A 23,604-nucleotide genomic window follows, 5' to 3' on the forward strand; every position below is an offset into this window, starting at 1 on the left:
GAGAGTTATTGATTCAATTCCACGGGAAAATTAGGGAAAATACCCGACAATACACTCCCTTCTCTTCTGTGCTTTAAGGTTTTCGTACTGCAAATCTACATCAAAATTTCTCATCGGGTCACCAATACCAAATCCGACTATTTATTTCCCCTGCATCCCATGTTAAAGTTCTTTACTATGACAATATATAGGAACTGATAAATCGACCAATAGATATGAGCCCTTATCATAAACACGAGTGTATTGTGCATTTCTTCTTCATTGCGTCGTTGAAAGCAATAATTTTGTTGCAAAAAATGCATATATAGTTAAACTTAGTATGTACTCTGCTTCAAGAATAATTATTTCAATGAATAAAAATGATTTTTAAGCATTAGCTAAATACACAGATCTTCTAGATTGAATAATTCGAAGTGATAGATCAGTAGGTTAAACGAGTTAACTTGATCAATAAATATATGGGCTTAAATATTAATAAAATAGAAGTGAACTTAAATACTGCTTTTGTTTTTACAATATTATCATCATTGCAGAATTTTAAATTAGCAAGATAATTAACGGTTTTTACATTTCAGATGTGAAGCACTTATTTTGTACATTTGATTTAGTGTTTACCAAAAGAAAAAGAATTTTATTCATTACAATGCTACTGATTTTTATATTATTTTGTTGAATTAATTTAAATAACACTAGTGGCTGTAAAAGAAAATGCGTTGAAAATATAATTTATTCAAACGTAATTGCATTGCATATTATTAGTTTGTACTATTGAATATTAATTTTTTGAAAATATTATTTAGAGACGATAAGAAAAGATAATTCAACGTACGATCTTTATTTGTCAAGTAAAAGTTAAATTATCCTAATACGTTGGTAAAGCACTCGTATAAAAAATTATGTAAGACAAAAAATCGATATTTTATAAAATAACAAGATAATGTAACATAGAATTACAAAATATAATATATTGTCTTCGTATGAAATAAAATAGCTAGTAAAATCGAAATATGCTGCAAGCTTACGTTAAAGAAATAAAATTCATATACCGAAGCTCTTTTCTAAAATATTTGCACTGTCTATAAATACCTCAATATGGGATATTCATGGATATATGGAACAAATGGAATATATGCATAATACAAATCAGCTTGTAAAACATTGTCTCATTCAGTATGTAATTATTCATTCTGTACACTTTATAACAAAGTCAGGCACATAGGTCTAATTTAAGAAGATGGAAAATATGTATATATATATATATATATATATATAAATCAATATGCTAGAACGAAAAAGTATATTTACGTGTAAATTGCCAAAGGACGAGGTATATTCACTTTACGTTAAAATGATTCTACTGAGAATTTTTTCTCAGCCAATATTATTTTTAAACTACGCATATGGAAACTGGGGAGGATATCCGTCTTTGCTCCACGAAGTTTAATAACTCGTGTTCTCGTGACGCTGTTATTCGTCATAATAACGTCGGTGAAATCGTGCCAGTACCTTGAGAATACTAAAGTTTACTTTTCTGAGTAACTCTAAGGAGTTAATGAAATTAAATATTGACACTTTCAGCTGCAATACAAATTAAATTCTTTAATCTGCTCAATTCCGTACATTTGTGTTTAAAAGGGCAGGAATTAAAAAATAAGCTACATAGTTAATTATTGTTACATTGCATTTACATTTTTAATGTATTATGGGTAACTATCTGTTAGCTAAATTATAATAACCGGAAATATGTTCAATAATTTGTAACAATATTATTGCGATGTTACCAATTCAGAACAATATTAAACTTCTTTCATAAGGTTTTAATTGTCGCGATAAGTGATTTACATTTACCTGCATTCTAATTACGAATAGAATATTATTGTATAATATTAAATTATTATTGTAATTCTATATTAATATCGATTTTGAGGCATCATTTGCATCAACGTGTCTCATAACATAATCATTATCTGATCTGAATATATTATTGTGGATGACATTCATTCATTAGCATCTGCTATATGATATTTTAACTTAATACAAATAACTCTTTATTTTCGCATATGAATGTTTGAAAACTTTAAAATGTTATTCTTATTCTGCATATAGTACAAACGTGCATTTGACTTCAAAATAGTTCACTTTTATCGCAATTAATTTTCTCATTTGTATCGCTTCACGAGTGGGGTGAGATATACGAATACGTATTTTGGCATTCAATTATAATTTGAGAGAAATTTAAAAAACATGTTCTAAAATTTTGACTAGCTACATATCTTTTTATCGTTGAAATGAAAATAAAGTATAATTCGATTCTAAATGCATAATTTACCATTAAATTATTATTAAAAATAAATTTATTCGTTTGATTAAAAGTTTAAGAAAATTAATTTTATTATAATTATTTTGATGCTAAAATATTAACTTTACTTTACTTATTATAAAATGGTATCCATTGTATCAATAATTTAACTACAGCTTGATAATATGGAAATTATGAAAATATACAGTTAAGATTTAAGTTAAGTTGTCTAAGACGTGTAATCCAATTTTTGATAAATACGACGTTAAATGTTTAAAAATTATTAAGATTTGACCGAAAATAAAGTACTTAATCTTTTGGTAATATAATTATTATAAATTTCCTTAAATCAAAATAAAAAATGGAAAGCACCTTTAAATTACTATTAAATGCAATTCATATTTTTAATAAGTAATATTGAAGGTTGAGCCTGTAATAACAAATTGATGAGTTACACACAAACTTTACAATGTTCATTCGTTTTAATAACATCAAAATGTATAATCGTAAATTTGTTTTAGTAGATTAGAATAGAATTCATGTACCTTACTATAAAAATTAGACGTTACAAATTGGAATTTATAATTTAAAAATTAGTAAGAAAAATTAATATACTGTTTTTCGATTGAGAGATTTGAAAGTCTTAAAACCGTTTGGAAGTTACTCATTGTAATCCATGAATACCATTTTAAGCATGCTAAATCAATAAATTGAAAAAATGGTAAACTTCCGGTTTCGAAATACTTCTAAATATACTTCCATTGCTCGTTCCAAGCATCTTTATTTAAGGATGTTATTACAGCGCCTCTTGCGGTGGATCGTACAAACACTCGCGGGTACTACACATATATATTATAAGGACGATGTTAGTATTATACAAATGCAACAAATGCAACATATGCCTGCCATAACCGGAGTATTCTGTGTAAATAAATGCTTCGCTAAATTTTTGCAAAAATAATGTAGTTAAAGCAAGCTAAATAATTTTTATAAATAATTCTATTGTGCTAAGTTTTGAAAGAAATTTTTGCTTTTTGTTCCTTCCAGACTAGGATATTCATTTATTACAGCTGCAGTTTACCATAATTTTAATATTACATATTAAAACATAAACTTATCGAGATTAAAAATTAATTATCAAAGATTGAAAACTAATTTAACATTTATTTACATGTTATGTATAATAAAAAGCGAAGCATAAGATACGTATTATTAAGCGATATAGAATCTGAATTTTGTATTATTGCTTGAAATTAGTAAATAAAGTATCTGTTATTCGAATACGTTAAAAGTACAGCTCATACTGAGAGTATGATAAAATTTTCTAGATAAATGCCGCCTACTCTCATATATCAATTTCGTTGTCTTCATATATTTATATTTTATATTTTTGGATTATTGATTATTGTGGATTATAAGATGCGAATTTTAAAATAATTATCAATAAATTAGTAAATTATTGTATTAATTCACGTTATTCTCATCCCTCTATTCGATAAATTTACATATAATTATCAAAAAATATTGTACTGCACAATTCTTTCTTTCGTAATTCAATTAACTTTACATAGCGCTATAGTCGGCAAAGTAGGGGATATAATACAAATAGCCAATAGCAATAAATGAATTGATTATGATAAATTAGAGCTCATTCGTTAATAAATTGTTATTTCCTATTAAATCCAACATTCGAATGGTACTGATCTCGGAGTAAATTTTAAAATAATAGCATTAGTATGAACTAATAGTATTAGTGGCTCACGATACCGGAGATAAACTGATTTTACACAAAACTCAAGGCCCAATCATTCATTAAAGACATATAAAATACGTGACATTAAAGCAGGGAAATTAAAAGGGAGAAGTCGCTTTGGAATATTCAAGACACGGGACTGACGTTCTCAAAAAGACGTTTAGTGTCGGGCTATCTGCGACGATGCATCAGCCCCCTCCCCATCACGTGCTTAGAGCTCACACCCTTGTCAGCGATCGAGACAGACGGGTTTCATTAGGGGTCGTATAATAATTCGCGAGAATAGTTCCGGTGTGGCTCGCGGAACGCCTTGATCCTTGCAATGCGTAACGATCAATGCAATATCTAGCACTGGTTACCGGATATTTGTTGATTCAAATTCGTTAAGCTGAAGAAACGGTTGTGAATGACAATAAGACTGCAGCTGTTGCGACTATGATGATCTTACGATACGAGGGTGCGCTGACTATTATTGTAACGTTATTGTCCAATGCCTGCTCAAGGGTGAGGAAGGGACTGCTGTCCTACAGCAAGGAAATAGCCGAAATGACAGTGAAAATAGAGTGTTATTATTTCCCTTCTTCGTAATCTTCAATAAAGGAGATGTAGTACTAAATATTGCTGTAGAGTATTGTAGATGAGCGGCATTTACTATCTAATCAATGCCTTTAATACCGATTATTTAAGAAATAATGCGTTATTGTTCATTGTGCAATTAATTTTGCTATGATAGATCGTTCTTACTGCACAAAAAGCCATGATTATTAAGGTAAGCATTATAGCTCATATTTCATCAAATTAAATTAAATGTAATTTTAGATAGGAACTGCTGCAAGTTCTTGGTACAATTATGAAATCTTACAAGGATAAACATTGAGAATAAATTGCAGACGTTCTATAGAATTTAAGGTATATTCTTGTTAAATGAAAAATTAATAATATCGTTAAGATAAAATAAAAAAATTTAAAAAAAAAAAAAAATAATAAAAATAAACAAAGATGCTACTACTTTCGATTATATACATAGACATTATATTTCCGATCGATAATTAAATTAAAAATTTGAGCATATTTAAACTAAACTACTAAAGTAATAAGTACGTATGATAAAAGTATGTAATTTGAAAAACGTCGAGCAGTTATGTAGTTAAGTGGGTTAAGTAGAAAATCTGAATATTCCATTATAAGAAGTCTATGAATTCATGCAAAATATATATTATCTAAGATTTTAAAATATACTTTCCATTTATAAGCTATAAATATCTTTTACTTCTCTACGAAGATTCCTTTAAAATAAAAGACGTGAGTGTTTCCTGCGTAAGAATTTTTGTGATATATGAGATGAAGGCTAGAGATAACGTGGCTCTCGACATACAAGCACCAACACTTGAGAAAGGGAGTTTAATTAAGTGTCATTTATATTTCAGAAGATTCTTCTCGAGCGCAGGATGAAAGGATTTTGCGAATAAGGTCGAAAATTAGGTAAGAAAGAATTTTCACGTCTATATCTATAGGCACGTTACTTAATTCTACTATCAATTTTATGATATTTATTAATTATTACTTATCTATTACCAATATTCTTATTTAATTTAGTTTTCTCATAATTTCTCTAACCTAATTTCTCATAAAATTACATAAAATATTATAAAGATTACTACATTTATCATTAAAATTTGCGCGTAAACAATATCTATCTTATTGTCCCGTAATCATTTATTAATAATTATTAATATGGTCATTTAAAAACAAGTTATTTGGATTAATGGCATAAAAGCTGGAAGTATATTATAAATCAGTTAATTTTCTTTTCCAAACAAAAGATGTTAAGTTACATTGACCGTTACATTGTTAAAGAAAGATGCTTTACTCAAATACACGTATGCTCAATATCAATCAATTTCTCCTCTATTGAGAAAAACAATTTTCAATTTCCAAACAGGCTATTTCTAAAATATCGACAATAAAATGATTAAAACTAGAGGTAAGGCATATAATTTATGACGTATACAATTAGATCAAAATCATTTAAGCAAAATCGTGCATTTTCTTCTAAATTTTATAGTATTGCTGCATTATTTCATTTCATGATGAAATACAAATCTCAGACCCTATCTACCAAAAACGCTAGCTGAGCAGATTTCTGACTCGCAATACGCAGTAGAACTTATACAAGTTACTTATAAATTAATACGAGGAAATTCATTTGTTGATACTAATTTAATTGCGTGAATCGTATAAACAGAAAATGTTCGAGGATAATATAAGTAAAAGCAAACTAAACAATTAAGAAGCAATTCCTCTACCAAATGCTTTAAATAGAATATTGTTTAGAAGAGAATTAAATTTATTATCTAGATGAACTTGATGTTTTGCAATTTAACGATAATATTGGAGTAAACAGCGTGTATATGACTCAAAGGGCAAGACCGCGTAAATTGGCACGAGAGTAGCTCGCAAGTACACATTTGCAATTTGTTCAATTATAGAAGTAAAAGGGTCAAACGCTATCTCCTTGGCAGAATCGTTAAGTCATAAGTTACTTCATCGCATTCTCTTACTTCACGAAAGAATAACGAAGCGCGCGAGGGTTAAGCCGCACCCCATACCGCAGCTTTCGACAATCCTAATCGACGTCGACAGAACGCGTAACTTTTTCATACGCGCACGCGCACAGCAATCAACGCGCTCATAAATTGAATATCTCAAATAATATACCGTACATGTAATGGCACATGCGAGTATATATGCGCGCAGATAGCAGTCGGCGCTTGAGCCACTACTGTATGCAAAGCTCTAGTAGACGAGGTAATTATGGAGGATGAATGGCTGGTATGTGACTCAGCTATAGATATCGTCCATTTCTTTCAGCGCCAAGTGCTGCCCGCTTCCCTTTTTGTGCTGTCCCTCTCCACTACGAAATGCTTTCAATGGCGTTCGCTATGCAATACAAAGATATTTCTTTTATCCAAGGGTAGCGAACCCCATCAGTCGTACAATGATAGCTTCTACTATTCATCGGCTGGACGCGATAAGAATTTAACGAACAGCGGTTCGATCGGCAATGGGACAAGGAATTATAGAACATTGTTCCAATACTTTGGCACGACAGAGGCTTGTATATCGCCTGATAACATTAAATTCGACGTTTTTGTCCTTCCGTAATAGAATATAAAGATGATGGGAAAGTTGTTAATTATTGCTAATAGATTAAGATGTATTATTTGGTTAATAATTTTCAGACATCTAATTGAAATTTACATAGAAAAACAATGCATGCAAATAAGAAAAATATGGTTTCATCAATTTTTTATTATCTTGATGTTCGGCTCAACTCAATACTTAAATACGTCGTAGTTTTACATTCTAAAATGCTTTAACATTGGAAATAAATTTATTTAATATATATTAATAATTAGTAGCAATATAAATTAAATATATATTTTAAACATATTTTTAATGTACTATATTTTCAATGTGAACATTCATAAACATTTTATCTAAGGCCTATTCATTTTGAAACTCTATAAATTAGTTAATAAATAGAATAATTTTAATTTTTGTCTCAAAAAATACGGTTTCTTTATCAAAATTTAATCAATCTTTTTTTTCTTAATTTTATACAATTTTTTTCCTAAATATTAATAATATTTATATATTGCAAACTTTACTTGTAATTTAAAACCAAAAAATCGAAACATAATTGTTTGTTTTGCCTATGTCATAATCATTTAAAATTCAATTGGTACCTTTGTTTCTTATAAGAAGCTTACGATAATTTCCTTATCCCATCTTTTGATAGAGGAATAAATGAGAAACATCTTTTTCATAGCCAGAGGGGACTCTTAAATTAAATAAAATAAATCTTTAACAACAGATGAAATACTTGTTTGAAAACTATTAAGGAAAATATTTAAAAGATAGTAATAATTTAGCATAATTTACATTTTACTTCTGGCTATTTATTATCTTACAGGTAAGACGACGGGCAATGTTATTGAATAAGCGAATGCAGAGAAAGTAAATAGAGTAAATGAAGACTTAATTAACTGTACAATACTAATCCTCAATTATTCGAATGCTAATTTTAGTTGACGATTCATGAATATAATAAATAGATTTCGCAGCAGAGATAATCAATTAAATATCCATTAAATTTTATACACGGGAATTGTCGAAGGTAAAGCAGCCATCAAATACAAAAAAAAAAGTTACAATAAAAAACAATTAGAATGAAACAATTGAATTTATACTTTATAATATCACGTTTTTAACGATACTGAGTATATAAAATATTAGATAATTAACACTTATTATTTCAAATGTGATTGCATATTTCATAAAAATGACGCTTTGACAATTTTTTTAATATGCATGAATTATTTTATCATATAATTAAATTTTCAAAAGTAGTATTTAAAATAACTTAACGAATAAAATATTTAAATTACTTTAATTAATTTATTAAATTTATTATTTACATAAAAAGTAAATAATAAATTTTATATTATAAGTTTTTAGACTATGGTTTTGAAATTTGAAGTACAGATTGTTCATCTTACTTATTGAAATAAAAAAAGTGAACTTTAAATTCTCACTATTATTTTGGATAATCGTTTTTTTTTTAATTTTCTAGGATTTTGTACCTTATTTTCTATACCAAATTTTCTAGGAGTATGACGTTAAGATAAAAATTTAACGCAATTAAAGATTTATAATAATAATTTCCATCATTGCAATAAATTAAATTTGAATTAGATCCTATAAGTTACTAGCATATTTAACGCAACATTACGCTTTGCAATATATAAATATTATTAATATTTAGAAATTTTTTTTAATGCAATTTTAGTTCAATAAAATGTTGTATTTTCAAAATATAAATTGGACTTATAGTCTGCTTCTTTATTTAATATAATACGGTTCAATTTATAATATCATACCCACCCGCCTCACCCCATCTCACCCCCTCCCGCGCAGTCAGCCGCGTGCGTACATGCGTACAACTAGAGGGCCACGCGCACAAAGTCACAAACAACGTTTCGATAAGCTAGTCAAAATGCTTTTCCAATATTCGCGCAACAATTATAATCACGAATTCTCATTGTCATTTCAGCGATTCAGTCCACCAGTGGCTCTAGTATGTACGAAATGCAGCTTTTTAAAAATTTTATTTACCAAGAAAACGAAATAAATAAGCGCTTGTAAATCTCGCGTACGTACTCTTACAATGCCCACAGAAATGACAATTCGGACTATATAGCCGAACAATCTTCGCTATAATGTTCATTGAAGGGTAACTATTGCTCATCCGTTTGCTCATTGTTTAACTAAAAAGTATTCGCCTGACGTGGAGCGTAATGATACTCGCGCCTCACTACCACTTCCCGTCCGCATTTCCAAATTCTCATCTCGAACGCTATTTCCTCATGGCACATCTTCACTGACATTCTAATGGCTTAGCGACCGAACGATGATCAACGCGCTTCATATCCCGATGACTCGCAAGCTCGATGATAATCAATGCGCCGTAATGGGCGAGCGCCAGTCAATGTTCGCGCGAGCAAGTGAGAGTAAACGCTTTCTGGAAGTCTACTCCCGGACGTTAGGGGAGCACGCGCGATTCTCTCATGCGAAAGGAAGAACCGGAGCTCGAGGAAGAACATTATTCAGTCCCATCATTCTCTATCGCACAACTCGACGTTCCCATTCCGCTCTGCGCCGTTTCCGCATTGTGCGCACGTCTCGCGTAAAAATACGGGAGAAGCAAGCAGCCACTCGTTCCAATCCTCTATCCTCCCATGGCCCTGTCCGACGTTATTATTGTGGTTAATCTCGAGAGAAGAAGTCGACGCACTCGTCGTCTGCGTCCCGATCGTCCCTCTCTATTTGGGATTAAATAGCCGGCTTTTGTCGCTCGAGAGGGCCATGGAGGAGATTTCATATCTCCTATGCGTTTGTGTATGCTTCGTCGTATATTTTTACCGTGTGACGTTTTGTACGCGTTTTTGGCTAATTGATAACGAGACATCGTTAATAGTTTATAGAATGCGATAACGCTCGTACTCGTGTAAACTCTTAATAGTCCAAATTATAGATTCAACAACTTTCATAATCTAGAGTGGGCAAATATAACCGCTTCGGTTATCTGGCGATAATTTAATCTCGTTATTTATGCGAATTTGACAAGTTTGTTTGCCGACTATTCGCCTAATTACTATAGCATTCGATCAAATTAGACAGTTTTGGATGTAAAATAACTGGGTTGAGATTAAAATTTAGTGCAACTTGGGGTAATGTTATTAGAAAATCTATAATACGTAAATGTAAAGTGTATGATATACGTGTAAATACAACTTCTATTTTTTTTTCTTTTGTCTAATCCGAAAGAGGCTGGAACTTCGTGTAATTCATAGTGAAAGAGGAGATAATTACATTCACGCTCATAAATTTTCAGTTATTAACAGCAAAATGAATGTTATAGGGAAATCGATATCTTCATTGCTTTAGAGACACTAATTCATTTAAAAACGTATAATACAGGGTATTAATATGACCTATATGAAAATAACATTATTAATTTTATTCTTTAAAAGCGTATCTGAAATTATCTGAAATAAAAATCTTGTTACGGTGGGTAATAAGTCATGTGTTTAATCATGTTTAAAAAAATTACACGAGCCACTTAGCATATATAGAAGCGTATATGCACGCGTGTACATCGCGCTTACACGAATGCACGTGTAACATTAATTTATGCTCGCTGAATTCGCGAGTGTAATCATTTCGTTTAATACCACTTGAAACGTTCGGTTTGGTGCTCTTTTCATTGAAGTTTTTAAAAATTCTCAAATAAAGGTAATTCTTAAATAAAAAAAAAGCTCCACATAAAATAAAACAATAGGGTGGAAATAATAAATACTAGACCACGTTTAATTATCAAATTTTTTTATATATATTCTAACAACTAATTTGATAAATTCTTGTTTGTAAGCATTAAATTAACTATTATATAAATTGCTATTAATTTATGCTTAATAATATATAAAACATCGACAAAGGCGAAAATACGAATAAATACCATTGGCACTTTTACATTCATGTTAAAATTCAATAATAAATTTTTAATACTTAGTGGATAATTTCAGATTATAATATGCAAGAATTTATTATAATAAATATGATCTTTGATTCATCGAATTTATTTAAATAATTTAAACAGTCATTAATTTAGTCTTTTAACTACTTTATTCATTATAAAGTAAAATATTCTCAGAGTATTTGGAAACTGTAGTTGGTCGTTTGTTAAATATATTGTAGTTAAACTATTCATTAATTTTAGCCAAATACGTAAATTAAATAAAAGAATAAATAAATTCAAAAAGTTTTCGTTGAATAGGTGTTTATTTAAAAGTTCACAAAAGTAATGGAAATTAAATTTTCATTCAACATTTAAGTAAATGATAAATGATAAATAAATTGAAAATAATCCCTTGAATATAATGTGTTTAATGGCGTAATAAATTTATGAGAATTTATAAAATTTTTGAGATAAAAATTTTATAATTTTATGCATCACACTCTTTTCTTCATTTCCAGATCCAATTGATTTTCAATCAATTTTCTAGTTAATTATAAAATATTTGAACTTATAGACCATAAGGCAAATATATTATTGTACAATTAACAACAGATCAGAAGCTTTATCTTATCAAAATGTAAATAAAAAGAGAAATCTGGCGTTTGAATCTTGACATTAATTAACGCAAGGTTTAAGTAAATATGAATATCACGTTTTCGCGCCATCAATGAGAAATTTTGTAATAAAAAAAAATGATGACAAGAGATTTTATTCTTTATGACATAAGTAATATTTGCTTGAATAATGCAAGGTAATAAAATGTAATCGTAAACAAGTAACAATGTTTTTATCGATTATAAACAGATAATCTAAGAGGCTAAGTTTTAATGCAAAAATATTTACAAGAAATTATAAGAAAAACGTCGACATACATTATCAGAAATGCCTGCTTATTTTGGTTCTGTTCATCGATTTGAAAAGTAGAAACAATATAAATCGAATATATTTGAAGTTCGTGGTGCTTGTAAGCCACGTTACAATAAAAATATCTAATTGAGCTAAAATATAGTTGACTTATGAATTATGGTGTTTGAAGAATGAATTACGCCAGCTATTTCCTCCACCTGTCTCGATTTATCAAGACCATAATTTAAGTAGAATATGCGGTTCAATTACTCTCATTGTTTGAATTATTGATGTTAAACTTTTACTCCAACATTCATTAGCTAATTGTAAAAAGTATCTACAAAAGTAATGACCTTAATCATGACGTCAGTGTTTGAATTGATGTTTAATAAGAACTTAAAAAAAAAAAAATAAGGTGGCAATGTAATCTTAGAATGGTATTTGAATATCTGGCATAGACATATAACTGCTAAATCAATGTAAATCAAAAGCTTTGGGTATAAATTAAGAAAATCATTTGAAATTGATTTATTACTACATAACTCTTTAGCTGTATAATCAAATATCAAATACAAATGTCAGAATTTACTTCATCGATGAGAGAAAATTTAAGAGACTACAAGAAATTGACAATTTCAGTACAATTATGTCGGAAAATTGAGATAATGTAAATTTTTTTATCGTAAAATCAATTTTGAAGAAATATGTAAAAAGACATTTGCTTTCAATTATTGTAGTACGAAGAATAATTCAAAAATACATGACAATGTATAATTTATTTGATTTGTATTTTCACTTATGCAAGTAATGAGAATAAGCATTTGTATGAATGAAAATGTTAAAATTTAGTGTAAAATACACCGTGAACCACGTTGATTTTATTTTGTTGTTGTAGGGATAAATTTCTAGAGATTTTTATAAAACTTTAGATATAAATTCAATAACATCTAATAAATCTTCCTTCTACTATTTATATTGTCAATTAATATTTATTGAAGTATTGAAGAAAAAAAAACAAAACAAATTAAAGACCCAAAGAGTAAATACACGCCTCTAATGACTTAAAATTTTTTGCATACGTTTAATTTTATTCAAATTTAGAATAAATAATTTTTCTTAAAATATACACAATTTTATACAAAGACAATATATCTATTTTCTTCGAGCGATCATTTAAAGGTTACTATGAACATCGTTTATATAGTAAGTTGTTCATAAATTTAATTACAAATCTTTTTTTTTTTTGCTTTTTTTTTAACTTTCATTTTTTACGCATTTTTTACGTATAATAATGAAACTATTCGTCCGAGGCATTTTAAAGTCCATCCATTGTATTGAAAGCTAATGAATCGAAACGAAGTATGAAGTAAAAAAATGATTATTTTATTTTCGCCGGTTGTGTATCGGCATTAAAAAGATATTATCAGACATATTGTACGTATGAAAAATTTTCCCTTCATGAAAATAATTCTCCTCTCCTTTTACAACAACTTTATTAATTTAATTGAAGATGAAGATACAATTTATTAAGGATTGTACACTTTTCATCCAGCAAAATTTAGTCAATATACTTGGATAAATTCGAAATGTAACTGAAATACTTGGATAAATCCTTGATCCAATGCTGCACATACGGAAAGAAGGCTTAACCATTCCCACTAAAAGTCACTCTCTCTCTCTCTCTCTCTCTGTCTGTCTGTCTCTCTCTCTCTCTGTCTCTCTCTCTCTCTCTGTCTCTCTATTTCTTAAAGAACGCGTGCCCTATGGTTGTCCCCACATAGAGTAAAAGAAACGGCATACACACTTTTAATCTTTTAGGCGTGCGTCAAGTCTATAACGGCACACACTGAGCTGAAGTAAAATAAAAGTTGCGAGTAACTGTACAAAATTCGATAAACGGCACGTCATAACGGGGCGCCGTTCTCGTATAAAAATCCACTGCCGCGAGGCTTGGCGGAGAAAAAATCCCTCTGCTGGGGTGCACCTGCGCCCTCGATGTTGGTCCTGTAATCGAAGACGACGTCGCCCACCTACTCACCCACCCATCCTCCTCCCTGTCCTATCGAAATCCAAGGGACTTTCTTACGACTCTGAGGCGCAAGCGCGATCAATGCATGAATGAGTCGTCGCGTGAAAGCCACACGCACACGAGGCGGAGAAAGAGGTGGTCGTGGAGGAAGAGGGGACGATACTCCTTCCCCAGAAGCGACCTTGGGCTCGGAACATCGACCGCTCTGTTTTTTCTCGACGCTTTCAAAATATTTTCGCGGAAGCTTCCTACACGCCTTCTACCACCCCTTTACCGCGGCCTTTCCTTGTGGGCCTTTTTTTTCAAACGCCCCACCTCGACTCCCGGCTATTTCGCTGCCTTTTATCCAACTGATGCGTCGACATTATCCTACCTACCCTCCCGCCCCACCTCCTACTCATCACTATTTCCATTCGCATCCCCGTCTCCAGTTATCCTTGCACAACCAATTTCGTCGTTTATCTTATTATATTTATAGCGACTATCGTATGGTACAGACGATTCGAGGGCCAGACAGAACGAGAAACAAACGGCATTGTCGTCCGCGTTGCAAAATTAGCTATCTTCCTTGCACTATCGCTATCTCACTACTCTACACGTGATGCTACCAAGAACGTAAAATTATAGCAATTTGGTTTAAATTTGCGACTTTTCGCGAGAGCTCTTCGTAAAACTGCACATATGATGATTTCGTTAGAGGTAAATATGCCGTTCGAACGGGCAACGACGACGGTGGCGGTGGCGGTGGTGATGGTGATGGTGATGGTGATGGTGATGGTGATGGTGGTGGTGGTTGGTGGCCATGGTAGCGGTGGCGGTGGCGATAAGGGGTGAAGGGCGGGAGGAGAGGTGTGGAAGGAAGATGAGATACGGATACCAGAAATTAATAAATATCGCAGGTGTGACGTATCAAGGAAAATGGTATAATTGTAAACAATTTATCTCTCGCTTGGCATGAGCATTAGTTTTCCATGTTCGCTCGATTTTCCAACCAAAATTATCCATTTTGATAAAACTAGACTCTATTCCTATTGGGTTGTACGTCGCCTAACGAAAAAGTTTGTTTTTGTTCAACAGCTTCGGCGACAACCTTATCTTAGCGATATAAATAAGCGGGCCCCGTGGCGATTTCATCTTGGTGATAATTAGCGAAATAACCCCGCACGGTCGAGCCTCGAGCGGAGAACCGCGCGGCTAAACCGGACGAACGCTTAATGCCAAATGCTAGTCCTCCTCCTCCCTCTCCGGCGATCGAGCGCCCAGCCCGCACCACAGCCCGCGCTACCCTTTTCCGGCCCCGGGGTTTTCCCCTTTCCAGAAGGAGCACCAGATGGAGAAAGAGGAGAAGGCCCGCGTCAATTTAAATGACTCCGTCGGCGCAGTTGGCATCGAGGCCGGCTGGCGTCGGCCACCGGGACACTCACCGACGGCGTACTTGGTCGTCCTCGTGGTCGTCCACATCGCTGACCGGCTACATGGCCCGTGGGGCCGCTTACCAGGTGCCGTGCACTCGCGATTCCCGCGCGGCTAAACACACGGCAAACTACCTCAGCTCGTACTAGAGGAGGAGCTCCGGCCACCAGACTCGGGCCACCGGAGACTTACTAGCAGCCGAGAAATACGTAGGTCGCCGCGCCGCGCGTGTACGCCTCTCCGCCTCTGCCCCGCGCATCATGGCCACGGCGGCTACGGCTACGGCTACAGCTACGGCGGCAACAGCGGCGGCTGCGGCGGTGGCGGCGGTGGCGGCAGTGGCAGCGGCGACGGCAGCAGTGACGGTAACAGCAGCGGTGGCAACGTCGCCGAACTCCGCAGGCCCATTCTACAGTGATAAGGATTGTTTCGTCTGTATCTGGTTGGCCCTGCCATTGGCGGGAGCCGCCTTGGACGATTCACGCTTTCTTGCCGTCGGCTTTCGACCTTTGTATTCCGATCGCACGAGCGGCTTCCGATTGTATTCAAATGCTGCCCCTATTGACAACGCTCTTACCTTCGATTTTTCCAACACTTTTGGACTTTTGTAACGATTTGCCCTGACACCGGACCGGCTCATCTTCTCCATTCGATCAGCTTTCTATAACGATACCTTGGCGTTGCTATAGGTTCGGGCCGAGCAACGACACTCGTCAACGTTCGTTTAGCGATTCTCGCCATTGCATATACATATACATTATGCTATTAATTTCCGAATTAATCTTGACGATCGCCTTTACCTTTACAAATCACGTTACCAATTTTTAAAGCTCTAGGCATTGAAGTACAAAAGAACAATTGTTGCATTATGCGCCTGCACAATTGATAAATGTTATTTTATACACTTGTTCATAAATAGTTACTTAACAAAATAGTCAGTTTCAAAATACATGTTAATTTCAAAATTAAACTCATGAAAATTTTAATAATAATGTGTATCAATGTACATAAAGCAACTGTAAGTCTCACAAATATTATTATTATTATTACAATCGCAGTTCTTGTTATTGTTTTTATTATTATTACTATTATAACATCGTTATTTTTGTATTATAGAAATAAACTCAAATCTATATATAAATTATACTCTATACATATATAAATATAACTTCTTATTCAAAAAAAATTTTAGTCAAAATAAAAATATATCCAGTTCTAGAAATGTTTTTAAAGATTTTTAGCATTGTTTATTAATTCAATACATTTATGAATTATTTGAAAAGTTTTTAGTCCACGAGAACAGTATGAGTGTTTAGCGATTTTTTTCAATTGCAATTTTTATTATACATATGCCGGTAAGAAAAATATGTTTGGCAAATGCTTAATATTTGCATAAACATGTTTGGATTACTCACTTAAATTTTGTTTCAATAGCGACACATTAGTCGTGCGATAGGAATACAATAAATAGAATCATTACACGTACTAAATGTTTTTAAAATTTACACTATAACGTACGATAAATGTTAAAAATAATATTAATTTCAACGATGTTTCTCAAAACAATACGTATAATTTCAATTTTTTCTTTATCCTTACTAATTATTTAATTTAATTTTAATAGCCTATGTACTAGGTCTTTTACAGTATTTTGAAATTAATTATTGTTATTAAGCTTATTCGATTAAAAATACTTGGAATATTGTAAATGTTACAATTGTAAATGTTCATCAAATATATTATCATCTAAACTTTCCGTAAGTCCAAAATATTCCTCGTACTAATATAAAAAGAGCCTAAGATTATTCTAATATCGGTAATTGAATGCTGCACAATCCGTGCAATATTTTTCAAAAATAAGACAGTAAAATCATTATTACCTACGTTTTTCTTATTTACACGTGGAAGACGTTAATTGCAAAAACTTGAAAGCTAACATTATTTCAAATTTTTCATCTCTGCCTTCATAATTAAAATTATTTATCTTTTTTATGCAATTTAATTGCTTAATTTACTTTAAATCAAATCAATTCTTTATTTCGATATTTTTAATAGAATAAAAAGCAAAAAAATTAAATAAAAAATTAAACATTACACGCACATATTAAGATCGGTTTATTCAGCTTTATGAAAAATCCAAATTATATACTATTTATAAAATTAATATCAAACTTTAAAAATTTTTAAATTTAATATTTTAGAAGTATCAATTATACGCTAATAGTAAGGATACCTATTGACTTCAAAGTTATAAATTTTAAAATCAAAAATTAAAAAAAATGCTTACGTTTTAAACACAGTGTACTGTTATTTATACATTTTCCGATTCATGTTCTAATTGATAAAATGTAGATCAACTGTTTATAAAAGTATTTATAAAATGGCAATTATTGATGAAAAAAATTCAAGTATCATCTTAAGATTATACTAAAGATCTAAAGATTGATAATTATCTGTATTATGTGGTGGAGATGATGTGTTTTAAAATAAATAAATAATTTCGAATGTATGATTAATATTACAATTAATGCATAACTGAAAGCGAGTTAAATATTATTATGAAATATTAGATAAAAAATTTTTACAACTTGAAAATTTAATGAAGCATCATTATATTGAAAAATATGGGATATCAACAGTTAATTGCACAAATTGAAAAAGTATCTTATTAGAATTTTTAATAATCAAATACGAAATTCATTTAAATTTGCTAATTAGCAATTTCGATATTTTTTTTACCTTTTATATAAAATATATACTAAATTAAATAATGCATTACATATTTAGTATTTATATTATATTTAATATATCACTCTAGCAAAATAAATAATTCCAATTAATCGTTTTCTATAACATTTAACTTGAATAATTTTTTTATTTTTTTATCATTTACAGTATTTAATCAAATTCAATACTGACGTAAATAAAGTGTTTGTAATAAATAACTATGCATAATCAATTGCGATTCTTTAAACAACTTATTTTCATTTCTTTTTTATGTAGAACTTTGAATGAATTTAAATTATATTTTTCCACAACTATAGTTACATAACATTAAATTTGATTTCATCGGATTTAAAAATGAAACAACATTAATGACATAAAATAATGTAAAAGTTAAGAGCAAGTCAATTCTACATTTGATTTATATTTTTCTAAAAGTAATAGTTATATCTTAGATATAATAGAGAAAATATTCTTTTCTTTTTGTCGTTCCATACATCTTAGAAATGTTATGGGAACCAATTTATTCTTATAAATATTTTCATAAATATAAGGCTTATAAATCAATCATAAACCTATTCGAAAAGAAACATTTGTTCCTCATTAAAATTAGCAATTTGAATATCGTATTTACAACATTTATATTAAGTATTTCTAGTTGTCTCTTTTGTAATTCGGCAATAATTATCGGAAGTAGCGTTGACCAATGAATATTAACGCCAACTTCACAGTATTATCATCATATATCGCCCGATATCGTGTCTTAATGCCAATTAGATTTAGAAATGTGCAATATTTAATATTGCAGATTATATTACTTTACAGAACTTCCTAGAAGTTTATTGGCTTTCCACAGTATGCTGATAAATGAGCTTCTCTTAGAGCTTCCGCACAGGTCTGAAATAATTACATAATAATTATATAATACGTTTCTTTTTTATTAACTCTAAATTGATTTATAAAAATTTGTTTACATAATAATACGTTTTAAATGATAAAGCTATATGAATTTTAATATTTAAATGTTTTTAATAATAATAAAGTTATGTTAAAATTTGAAATTCACAAAATTGAATTACACATTAATTATATATTACTAGATTAATAATTAATAAAAATATTATTATTATTTTTAAATATTTTACTATCCTTGTATTGTATTATTATTAAATTATAATAAAATAATAACTATGAATTAATATCTTAGTATCTTTCTACAGATCTAAGAAACAGTTTCTTATTGATGAAATATTACAAAATTAGAGTAGTTAATAATGCTGTGATTTAAACAAAATAGCCAAACTACATGTTGATTTAAGAGTACTTAAATTCAAAAGAAACTTAGATTTAAAAGAAAAGGATCTAAGTTTAAGAAACAATGTGAAGTATCCAAAAGACTTGTAAAAAATTATAAGCAATCATAAATTAAGTTATAAATTTTCTAATAGAAATAAAATGAAAATATTTCTATAAAAATATTATTTTTGTTACACTCTCGTAAATAAAAAATATCTATAAATATATATATACACACACACACACAAAGTTAGTCTTTTATAAACATATACCTTGTAGTTAAAAAAAAAACAAAGAAATAAAGCATAACATTTGTGTTTATTAATCACAACTTACCGGATGAGCATGGCAAACTCTAGCCACATCTTCAGCACTTGCACCATATTCCATAGCAAGAACAGCTTCATTAATGAGTTCACCGACACATGGTCCAATCATATGTACACCCAAAATTTTGTCAGTATTTTTATCTGCTAGAACCTTTACAAATCCATCAACTTCAAGGTTAGTTTTTGCTCTTGAGTTGGCCATGAATGGAAATTTACCCACTTTAAAGTCAATCCCTTCTTGTTTAAGATCTTCCTCTGATTTGCCAACCCAACTTACTTCAGGATGTGTATAAATAACACTTGGCACACAATTGTAGTCTATATGTACAGCACCTACATGACAGGGGAAATATTTTTAATAAATAACTTTAATCAATTTCATTATTACTCTATTTACAATATTCTTTGTTGAAATTTATATTTAAGAGAATAATATCAAGTAATATTATTATAACAGTGTAATTAAAATTTTTATATATAATTTATGAAACTAATTGTTGTAATATAAGTTACGAGTAGAAAAAGCAAATTAAATTGAGAACATTTAATTGAGCTACTATTTTTCTTAATGTGAAAAACATTTGGCAACATGAAGTATTGGAATTATAAATAGTTACCTCCAGCAATGCCTTCAACGGTAATGATACCTTCATCTTCCGCTTTATGTGCCAGCATAGGTCCGTGAATACAATCACCAATAGCAAAGATACTGTTACAATTAAAATGCCTCGTTTTATTTAATGGATAACGAAGGTAAATTAAAAAATTAAATCATTAATTCAAAACGTACTTCGGAATTACAGTTTGGAATCTACTATTGACAGGTATTCTTCCTTTCTCGTCTCTTTCAATTCCAATTTCTTCTAAACCAAGGTTTTCAGTGTAAGGCCTTCTTCCAATACAAAGCAAAAGAACATCACAGGTCATGCTTTCTTTTTTGTTTGAATCTTTTGCATCTTCAAGGGATACCTCGATCTGATTATTTTGTTTAGAAGCTGCAGTTACTTTTGTTCCCAATTTGAATTTAAATCCTTGCTTAGTGAGAATTTTTTGTAATGTTTTACGGACTTCCCCATCCATTCCTACTCCACCAATTGTAGGCATGAATTCAATCGCAGTAACTTCAGATCCCAACCTATAAATTATATTATAAAATTAATTGAAAATACTTAATGCAATTTATTATATTATTAATTTATTAATTATATTAATTGTAATTATCACTTATAACTTATGAACTTATTACAATTATTAAAAAGACATAATAATATTTCTGAACATATATATATTAATGTAAAAACTGATATATTGTTAATATTATATTATTATACAGATGAATTATATATCTTAACTTTATTTTCATACAGTAGTTAAAATATAAAAATATAAAATTAACATTAACTTAATACCTTTGCCAAACTGATCCTAATTCTAAACCAATAACACCAGCGCCAATGACAATTAAACTTTTAGGAACAGTTTCTAACGATAAAGCACCAGTAGAGGTAACAATTTCTTTTTCATCAACTTCGAATCCTTGAAAAGGTGTGACTTCACTGCCTGTTGCAATAAGAATATTCTTAGCATTAACTGTAGCTACGGTTGAACCATCCGGTCCAAGAGCTGTTACTTGATTATTTCCAGTGATTTTTCCATGTCCTTTAATCAATTCAATTTTATTTTTTTTAAATAATCCTGCTATTCCTCCAGTCAAAGCCTTCACTACATTGGTCTTCTGTTCCATCAACTTAGGTAAATTTAGTTGAATTCCCGAAACTGTAAATAAATTATTTTTCTTTAATTGAAATTCATGCAGCATGAAATAATTGACAATATTTATATTTTAAAACTTAATAAATTGTAATTGTAAAAACGTAATTGCATAAATTTGCTTAACTTCATTTAATACAATTTTGAAGATATTTTGTTAAGATATATAAATTTACCATCGATTCCTCTCTCTTTTAAATCTCCACTATGTGCCATATGATAATAATATGAGTTATTGAGCAATGACTTTGAAGGAATGCATCCTACGTTTAAACAAGTTCCACCAAGTGTTGGATCTTTTTCTATGCATACTGTTTTCATTCCTAATTGTGCAGCTTTAATAGCAGCAACATAACCACCAGGACCAGAACCAATGACAACAATATCGGCATCTAAATTACTCGCATATCTTCGCTGTTGAATTACCGTTAATGCAGGATTTATCACTCGTTTTATACATGATGGCTGCAAAAAAAAAAAATATATAAATATATATATATTTAATGTGAATCTATATATATACATTAAATTCTAAATAATATTATTAATATCTACATTACAAAATTACTAAAAAGCGATAAACAAATAGAATCAAATATACAGACAAATTTAAATAATAATGTTAAATTATTTATTCATATCACTGAAATACACCTTTGGTACCCATAACTTATAAACTTGAATTTTATATAGAATAAAGTAAAAATTGAAAGTCAAAAGCATTTGATAATCACAATACATTTAAACTTGGAGCATAAAAGATATCCATTCATTGGAGAAATAACTATACCAATAATAATCAAAACATGTAAGCAATCGTATATTTTAAATTGCAAATTTATCAACCTTGAATTAACGACTTTCAACAAGTACTTTCAACAATTAGACCGATAAATGTCGTACTATCATTTGGTAACAATCGTTATATCATTAATATAAAAAATGATTAAACCAAAATGTCCGCAACATTATATCAATAAGACATTTATTTTTACATTCTGTGAAGCGTTCTTCTCTCTCATTTAAATATCTACTTTAAACTACAGTTCCACCTTCATTATGATGCATTTAATCGAAATTTGTATTATTAGACATTCGAAAATTCAAAATGATAATTCACGGGCAATTCTCATCATTTGTTTAATGCGCTAACCCGTAGCTGTAAGCCGAGCAAGCGAGAGGGAAAATATGATACGAGTCAGAACGTTTCGCGAGCAGAAGGCTGTGTGCTAAAAAAAAAATGTGACATAATAAATGCCACGACTATTGCGAGAGCTTAAGTTATGAAGCCGTGGACGTTAGCTCGAATAGTCGGGATCTTATCTCGTTTACTCGATAATATTGCGACACAAGCGAGCACAAAACCGGAGCTCGCGTTCTAATAAATCCGGATAACACCTCATGGTCACGGCTCTGCCCTTCAAAGTCACCATAAGACAATTGCGTGGGACAATACCCGATCTCATGGTTCCCGGCACTTGACACTCCTTTTATCTACGGGGCACTTTAATTTACCTTCACGGTCGTAGCCATTAAGCTGCAGATGTTGGTCTGCATTCTGGATCGTACGAGGCGTCTGACTATTTTGGCAATGAACGTCCTCGATGAAATGAAGGGGTTAAGAATGGGACGAACGAACGAGCGGTAATACAAAAGTACGAATACTACAGACTACCTGAACTTATCGTAGATAGCTGAATCTTGTGATTCTCCCAACTGCTGTTGCCTCGAATTATCGAAATCAATATTGCCCGCATTGAAACCTGACTTCGGCCCAATGAATTTAAGGCGGTTGATTCGAAAAGCGATCAGGTAATTTATTGTAAGGTTAATCCTGCACTCGTAATTTATTCTTTTCAATTTAATTGAGAATAGTTATAATTTTCATTGTCCACGAGACTCCGTTACTATATTCCATTTACTTATATTTTTTACTTATAAAAGTGTGCGGATATAAAGAGATGATAATGTACGGTTAATATATATACATAATATAATAACAAT

General features: G+C 30.7%; 2 protein-coding genes across 2 annotated transcripts in view; both read right to left on the bottom strand.

Annotated features, from left to right (window-relative positions):
* Nucleotides 1-15,742, bottom strand: part of spg (dedicator of cytokinesis spg) — a 118,404-nt gene extending 102,662 nt beyond the window's left edge. The window contains exon 1 of the mRNA XM_011497544.1: nt 15,493-15,742. Within this exon, the coding sequence (XP_011495846.1) occupies nt 15,493-15,529 (37 nt within the window). The 5' untranslated portion in view covers nt 15,530-15,742. The remainder of the gene's footprint in view (nt 1-15,492) is intronic.
* Nucleotides 15,743-18,968: 3,226 nt separating this feature from the next.
* Nucleotides 18,969-23,274, bottom strand: LOC105360604 (dihydrolipoyl dehydrogenase, mitochondrial). Its single transcript, XM_011497545.1, has 7 exons — nt 23,116-23,274; nt 21,777-22,065; nt 21,240-21,606; nt 20,621-20,965; nt 20,448-20,539; nt 19,838-20,163; nt 18,969-19,102 (listed from the first exon to the last, which is right to left on the bottom strand). Exons 1-7 carry the CDS (start codon nt 23,155-23,157, stop codon nt 19,037-19,039), a joined length of 1,527 nt encoding a protein of 508 aa, XP_011495847.1. The 5' UTR covers nt 23,158-23,274; the 3' UTR covers nt 18,969-19,036.
* Nucleotides 23,275-23,604: the final 330 nt, after the last annotated feature.

The sequence above is a fragment of the Ceratosolen solmsi genome, unplaced genomic scaffold (genome assembly GCF_000503995.2).
Source record: "Ceratosolen solmsi marchali unplaced genomic scaffold, CerSol_1.0 scaffold47, whole genome shotgun sequence".
Lineage (NCBI taxonomy): Eukaryota > Metazoa > Arthropoda > Insecta > Hymenoptera > Agaonidae > Ceratosolen > Ceratosolen solmsi.

What these genes read in the sequence shown, in the direction of transcription:
- LOC105360604 (XM_011497545.1), bottom strand. Translation starts at nt 23,157, where the DNA reads ATGCAGACCAACATCTGCAGCTTAATGGCTACGACCGTGAAG. An exon ending in AAAAGAGAGAGGAATCGATG is followed by an intron (nt 21,607 to 21,776) that starts GTAAATTTATAT and finishes ATTTATTTACAG; the next exon opens with TTTCGGGAATTCAACTAAAT. An exon ending in TTAGGATCAGTTTGGCAAAG is followed by an intron (nt 20,966 to 21,239) that starts GTATTAAGTTAA and finishes TATAATTTATAG; the next exon opens with GTTGGGATCTGAAGTTACTG.